At 49.7% G+C, this 7,196-nt stretch overlaps 2 protein-coding genes across 2 annotated transcripts; one reads left to right on the plus strand and one right to left on the minus strand.

The window, feature by feature from the left end:
• LOC146073150 (histone H1.01-like) lies at positions 1 to 657 on the plus strand. Its single transcript, XM_083180333.1, has one exon. The coding sequence runs from the start codon at positions 1 to 3 to the stop codon at positions 655 to 657; it is 657 nt and encodes a 218-aa protein (XP_083036459.1).
• Positions 658 to 1,511: 854 nt separating this feature from the next.
• On the minus strand, positions 1,512 to 6,879 carry LOC146073151 (uncharacterized). The gene is made up of 6 exons (XM_083180334.1): positions 6,581 to 6,879; positions 6,501 to 6,519; positions 4,983 to 5,327; positions 3,723 to 3,974; positions 3,094 to 3,309; positions 1,512 to 1,916 (listed from the first exon to the last, which is right to left on the minus strand). Exons 1-6 carry the CDS (start codon positions 6,877 to 6,879, stop codon positions 1,512 to 1,514), a joined length of 1,536 nt encoding a protein of 511 aa, XP_083036460.1.
• Positions 6,880 to 7,196: the final 317 nt, after the last annotated feature.

Here is a 7,196-nt window from a genome sequence, read left to right on the forward strand (position 1 = left end):
ATGGCAGAGACTGCACCCGCCGCTGTCCCTCCATCAGAGGGCGCATCCAAGAAGAAGAGGCAGCCGAAGAAAGCTGCGGGAGGAGCCAAGAAGAGCGCCAAGTCTTCTGGACCCAGCGTCTCCGAGCTGATCGTAAAAACCGTGGCCGCCTCCAAAGAGCGCAGTGGAGTTTCCCTTGCCGCCCTGAAGAAGGCTCTGGCTGCCGGAGGCTACGATGTGGAGAAGAACAACAGCCGCGTGAAACTGGGTGTAAAAAGTTTGGTGACCAAAGGAACTCTCACTCAGGTAAAAGGCACCGGCGCTTCCGGCTCCTTCAAGCTCAATAAGAAGCAGGCGGAGAGCAATAAGGTTGCCCAGAAGTCTCTGAAGCCCAAGAAACCTGCTGCAAAGAAAGTGGCCAAATCCCCGAAGAAGCCCAAGAAAGCTCCGAGTGCAGCCAAGAGCCCGAAGAAGGTGAAGAAGCCAGCTGCAGCTGCCAAAAGCCCGAAGAAGCCTAAAGCGGTGAAGCCGAAGAAGGCGGCCGCCAAGAGTCCGGCCAAGAAGGCAGCGAAACCCAAAGCCGCCAAGAGTCCGGCCAAGAAGGCGGCGAAGCCTAAAGCCGCAAAAAGCCCAGCCAAGAAGGCAGCAAAGCCCAAGAAAGCCGCGGCAAAGAAGTAATGCCTGAACCGCCGCATCCTCGCTCCCTTGTTCTCCCCCAAAAGGCTCTTTTCAGAGCCACCCACCCTCTCTCGACAGAGCTGTGAGCGCAGGGCGTGGCCTGATGGCAGCGCCCTTCAGTTTGTAATCAATAGGTACACCAGAATGTTCTAGTTTGCCCCTTAAATTCAGTCACTTTACAATTCTACATATGTGCTGGGAAGTGGGATTAATGAGACCGTTACGTATCAGCTCTCTTCAATAAACGCTTCATAGCGCATAGCGTTTTAGTGCGCATTTCAATGAATCGCTGTAAACCGGCGGCATTCACCTGTGGCACCATACCCTCCCAGCCGGTTCTGATGCCCTACATCCTCTGTAAGGGCAAGCTCAATCTGTGGCAGAGCTGTCAGGGAAGGTGTGTGATTCACCACTATAGAACTCGTTAGCGCTGCCTCGTATTTTAACTGCTGCAAACCGTATGAGTGCAAGGGTACATACAGTATATATAGAGCTTAGTAAATCGCAAAGAAGGCGGACTGGAACGTTCTTCAATCTGCATTCCTCGTGACCCTTTAAAACACAATTCTCCGGAAAACGTATATGCCTCTGTGCAGTGGTCGCTAACAGCGTGGTTTGTAACGTAACCTTTTTTCTATATATTGCGGATTACCTAATTACACGATCACCGACACCAAAAAGGAACCACTGCACCCGCCACCCACCTCACTGCTAGGTGATGAATTCATATTAGGACCCGGTAAATAGCCACATTAAACATGGAGGATGTAACAGCGCTCTCGTAGAAAAGATGGGTGGCCCTGAAAAGGGCCTTTGTGCGTGTGTGGGTGACCGCATGAGAGGCACCTGAGAATTTAACCCCCGAACCCATAGAGAGTGCGGCCCTGGCGCTTCAGAGCATAGACCACGTCCATAGCGGTCACAGTCTTCCTCTTGGCGTGCTCGGTGTAGGTGACGGCATCACGAATCACATTCTCCAGGAACACCTTCAGCACACCGCGAGTCTCCTCGTAGATGAGTCCCGAGATACGCTTAACACCCCCTCGTCTAGCTAGACGACGGATTGCAGGCTTGGTGATGCCCTGGATGTTGTCACGGAGAACCTTCCTGTGGCGCTTAGCGCCTCCTTTGCCGAGCCCCTTTCCACCTTTACCTCTTCCAGACATTCTCAAAAAATCTGTGACGATCAGTAAGAATGAGTAAGCTTTCCTGTCAGCGGCTTTTATAAAGTGGAAAGCGGACCTGATGGGTGACTTGGACTTAAAGGCGGAGTCATGGCTCGCCTTGCCATTCGTTCATAAGCACAACCCTTGGATTGTTTTCCTTTTGTTCGCTACAAGAAGATATTGTTTTATGTTTCGATTTATAGTAACTGCTCTCTTGGTATTGTTTTCTTTTTTTTTTCTTGGTTAATACCCAGTGTAAAAAATCAGCTTGATAAGAGAACTAAATCATTCAACTACGTTGTGGTGAATATTTGTGTTGATGAAACGTAATGACCCAACGTTGTTAGTTTTATTTTATTTTTTTCCCTTCATTTTATTATACGTGGAATAGATATAGATACATTGTATATTTTTAATTTGAAAGTGGGGGAATTGGTAATGACAATGGACCCACACAATGAGAGTCGCTCAGATATCGGCGGGAAATTAAAGCCATTACTGTAACGTTTCCCTGGCTCCCGGACTCGGTGCGTATTTCAGCTTTGCGGCGCTCTGAACTGTAATCGCCTTTCAATCAAGTGTGTGCGTGTTACAGTAGGAACCAAGTGTGCCTGAGCAGGAATTACGTGTTCACCCTTAATTAAATGCATCGAAACGGAACCGGAGGTCATAGAAGTAACTGGGTACTGAGCTACGTTGACGTACTGCACACTTCATTCAGAAAAAAAAGACAGCGATCCATTGCCAACGGTGTACATTGGCCACCCTATGGGTCGCATGTATCTTTTGTGTATTTAAGCAGCCAGTGACATCTGCAACGTAATGAACCGGTCCTACATTTGAAACTGGATTCAGATCCCCTAGAAAGAGAAATACAGAATGCAGCTTTGCAAGTGGTAGAGATAAAGGCACTTTTTTGTGTGACCCAGTAGGGTTAACAATAGCTAGAGGGTACGTCACAAGTCAGTTATATCGGTCGGAGCATGGACACAGCAAAAACCATCATAGTTACAGCTCGATTAGAGAGGAGGTGGGTGGCTCTGAAAAGAGCCTTTGTGCTGGTGTGGGGAGGGAGAAGAAGGGGAGATTACTTGGCGCTGGTGTACTTGGTGACGGCCTTGGTGCCCTCGGACACGGCGTGCTTGGCCAGCTCTCCAGGCAGCAGCAGGCGTACGGCGGTCTGGATCTCCCTGGAGGTGATGGTGGAGCGCTTGTTGTAGTGAGCCAGGCGGGAAGCTTCCCCAGCAATGCGCTCAAAGATATCATTAACGAAGGAGTTCATGATGCCCATAGCCTTGGAGGAGATGCCGGTATCAGGGTGCACCTGCTTCAACACCTTGTACACGTAAATGGCATAACTCTCCTTCCTGGTCTTCCTACGCTTCTTCCCATCTTTCTTCTGGGTTTTGGTCACGGCTTTCTTAGAGCCTTTCTTGGGAGCCGGCGCAGACTTGGCTGGATCAGGCATATTGGCAGATAATCGTATCTGAGTCGTTGCAGAAAAAATCTGTCCTGTGCCGCTCCAGATCGGCTCTATTTATAGGCAGCTTATGCAAACGAGGCGTCCTCGCTGCTGGTAACACTATTGGCTACGAGTGATGTCGGCGAAACCCCGCCCGCCATTTGCAGATTGGTCCAGTTACACAGTAACCAATGCAGATCAGGTTCCTGCACAGACCAATCACACAGCAAGAACTGGACCCTCCTGAGTGTATATTTAAGAGGAGGGCGATATCGAGAGCGCATTGTCTGCACGCAGTACAGTTTCGAATTTGAAGAAACGCGCCCATTGAACATTTTAGCATGTCAGGAAGAGGCAAACAAGGCGGCAAGACCCGGGCAAAGGCCAAGACTCGCTCATCTCGTGCCGGTCTACAGTTCCCGGTTGGTCGCGTTCACCGTCTGCTGAGAAAGGGAAATTATGCGGAGCGTGTGGGAGCCGGTGCTCCCGTCTATCTGGCCGCGGTGCTGGAATATCTGACGGCTGAGATTCTGGAGCTCGCCGGTAACGCTGCCCGCGACAACAAGAAGACCCGCATCATCCCCCGCCACCTGCAGCTGGCTGTGCGCAACGACGAAGAGCTCAACAAGTTGCTGGGTGGAGTGACCATCGCCCAGGGAGGTGTACTGCCCAATATCCAGGCCGTGTTGCTGCCCAAGAAGACCGAGAGCCACAAGCCAGCCAAGAGCAAGTGATGTGACCGTCAGATGTTTTACCCGTTATTGACCCAAAGGCTCTTTTCAGAGCCACCCACCCCGACTGTGAAGTGCTGATTCATCTCTATAAACTGGCTAAATGTCAGTCCTTAGCCCGATTTAGCGGGAAAGGTTGAAGTGGTACCCGGGACCTTTGTACGGGAGGGAGGAAGGGAGGGTGTAAATGCCCCGGCTAACCTGCCCCATGAATCTGTTGGGACAGGAGAGGCTAGCTCTGGAAACAGTCGAAGGGCAGGAGAGCTTGATCCATGTAAGGAAACCTCGTCCCTTCTCTAATCATGTTTATGGTGAAGGCCGGTAGTGATTGACCGTTCCCTGCATCGACGGAGCTTGTGCATCTGCCTATCACAATCAGATGAGATCTGCCCTTCATACTGGCAGGAGCGGGGAACAAAGGAAGGAACCGAGGCGTTAAGAACAAGGTTCCAGGAAGCAAAAATCACTTATTTGTAGCTTATGCTTCAGCCCGTATAGTAACATTTCGTGCCTGGTGAGGAGGACCGGGAAGCCGCACGTGCTTTTACTTCCCTAGAAAATGCCATTTTAAACTTCTCGAAATGCACCTCTTACACACGTGTGATCTACTAGTCTAACCTTTCGTAGCGAAGACTAGGAGTAGTCCCCCTGCGCAAAGCATATGGAGGTGGTTCAGAAGCAGGGTGAAAGCCAGGTAGGAGCGGAACATGCGCTGTGGGTACCAATTTGGAGCCCGGGTGTCTGTCCCCCCGTTAAAGGAATTGACATCATTCCACTCAAACACCAATGTGCTTTACGCTTCAGCTCGTTCAGAAAGATTTGGTGGCTCTGAAAAGAGCCTTTGTGGTGTTGCGTGTATAGGAGTGCCGAATATCTCTATGCCCTCTCCCCTCGGATCCTGCGGGCCAGCTGGATGTCTTTGGGCATGATGGTCACCCTCTTGGCGTGGATAGCGCACAGGTTGGTGTCCTCGAAGAGCCCCACCAGGTAAGCCTCGCTGGCCTCTTGCAGGGCCATGACGGCAGAGCTCTGGAAGCGCAGGTCGGTCTTAAAGTCCTGGGCAATCTCACGCACCAGGCGCTGGAAGGGCAGCTTGCGGATCAGCAGCTCGGTGGATTTCTGGTAGCGGCGGATCTCGCGGAGGGCGACGGTCCCTGGTCGGTAGCGGTGAGGCTTTTTCACGCCGCCGGTAGCTGGGGCGCTTTTCCTGGCGGCTTTAGTGGCCAACTGCTTGCGGGGAGCTTTCCCGCCGGTGGATTTACGCGCTGTCTGCTTGGTCCTGGCCATGATCACAAAAGAAAATGCGTGCAGCTACAGTACCGACTGTATTAGAAACGTCGCCCCCTTGCTATTCTATTTATACACAGTGTTGCACGCTGATTGGACAGTGTGGGCATGCCTCCTCTATCGATTGGTTTAATACAACCGTTTGAAGCATTCAAAAAAACCCCGCCTTTTCTAGCCATGGCCGATTGTTTCAGATCCTGGGATAAAATAATCGGCATACGAAGCCGGTGTATAGAATTCAAGCACATTAGCATAAATGCATCATGTTTACCAGTGTTAGCTGGGATTTGTGACAGCTACTGTAGTCATCCATCCACTTCATATACGTTGCTTTACATTCTGCACGTTAAGAATTTAAAAGGATCCGGGATACGGTGTTTATATGTTTCTGCTCCTACATCTCCTATTCATATAGTTGCATCACGTTTACCATTGTATTTTTAACTTCCAAGTCTGCAGCTATTAAAGATACTGTAGATATGTATAATTTAGAATGACAGGCGCCGCAGAACCTTATAATAATAATAATAATAATAATAATGTTCTTTATAGAGCGCTCTTATAGAGTCCAACGGGACTCAATCTATAGTTATATCATGTTTTTTTTTTTTTTTTTTTTCACTTTGATCGGGTCTTTAGTATTGTAGTGTCATAATGATCATGCAGTACGTTATAATCATGGAGAGCACAGTGTCAAATCTACGTCCCTGGGGCCAAATGCGAATGAACATGTTCATCTCAGTCCTGAGGCCATGTGATGTGATGGGTCTTTTTTTTAATTCTTTTATTGACTTTCACAAAGTAGTGTAGATCAACTGCCAGGACACCGAGGTTTCAGCGTCTTCAAAGACGGAACTGTATGAAAGCCCGGTTCATTTTTAAGAATTTGTCTCTTGCAGTCTATTTTGTTAAAATAATAACTTGTATTCATTAGATTAAGACAAGTTCTTGTCCACCATATTTTGGAGGCATCTCAGAAACAAAGGATTACAGTCTAGGCTGCAGCACGTATCATTGTTACAGATTTAGAACAATCTTCTCAGCCTGTGCGAGTTGTTACAAATTACATGCATGCAACATGTAACCTAAAGAAATGATACTTCTTTGTAAGTTCATCTTCGTTTACTTCCGCCGACGTATAGTCAGGGGACCGCCACGAGCGGCAGTAATGCTAGCTCAATGTTATATAGCTCTCACGAGGAATAGGTGGGTGGCCCTGAAAAGGACCTTTATGTGGGTGAGAGGATCAGAGGCGCCTCAGCGTTTAGCCCCCGAACCCATAGAGAGTGCGCCCCTGGCGTTTCAGAGCATAGACCACGTCCATAGCGGTCACGGTCTTCCTCTTGGCGTGCTCGGTGTAGGTGACGGCGTCCCTGATCACGTTCTCCAGGAAGACCTTCAGCACCCCGCGGGTCTCCTCGTAGATGAGTCCGGAGATGCGCTTCACGCCTCCTCGTCGGGCAAGGCGGCGGATGGCAGGCTTGGTGATGCCCTGGATGTTATCTCTCAGCACTTTCCTGTGGCGCTTGGCGCCTCCTTTCCCGAGCCCCTTACCACCTTTGCCTCTGCCGGACATTCTAGCTTCGTCTCCTCCGCTCTAAGTGAAACTGGAAACCTTTTGTATGACGACGTACGTTACTGCGGTGCAGTCTTCTTTTTATAATCTTAGGGCGGACCTGGACGAAGACCTTTGGTTTTTGAGGGAGGAGTCCAGCCTCACAACTTGCTCATTGTGAAACCGCTACAATAGGGACAATAGAGCGCTTTCAGGCCGACGACTCCACCTGCTGCAAATATTCTACACAAGGACTCATCCTCTATACTGTGCGTGCACTGATTGCATAGCAAGCGTAAACGTGTCTAATGATGCGTGTGTGCCTATCAGATGGTAAC

This window comes from Crinia signifera, chromosome 4, assembly GCF_055691185.1.
Source record: "Crinia signifera chromosome 4, ASM5569118v1, whole genome shotgun sequence".
In the NCBI taxonomy this organism is placed as follows: domain Eukaryota; kingdom Metazoa; phylum Chordata; class Amphibia; order Anura; family Myobatrachidae; genus Crinia; species Crinia signifera.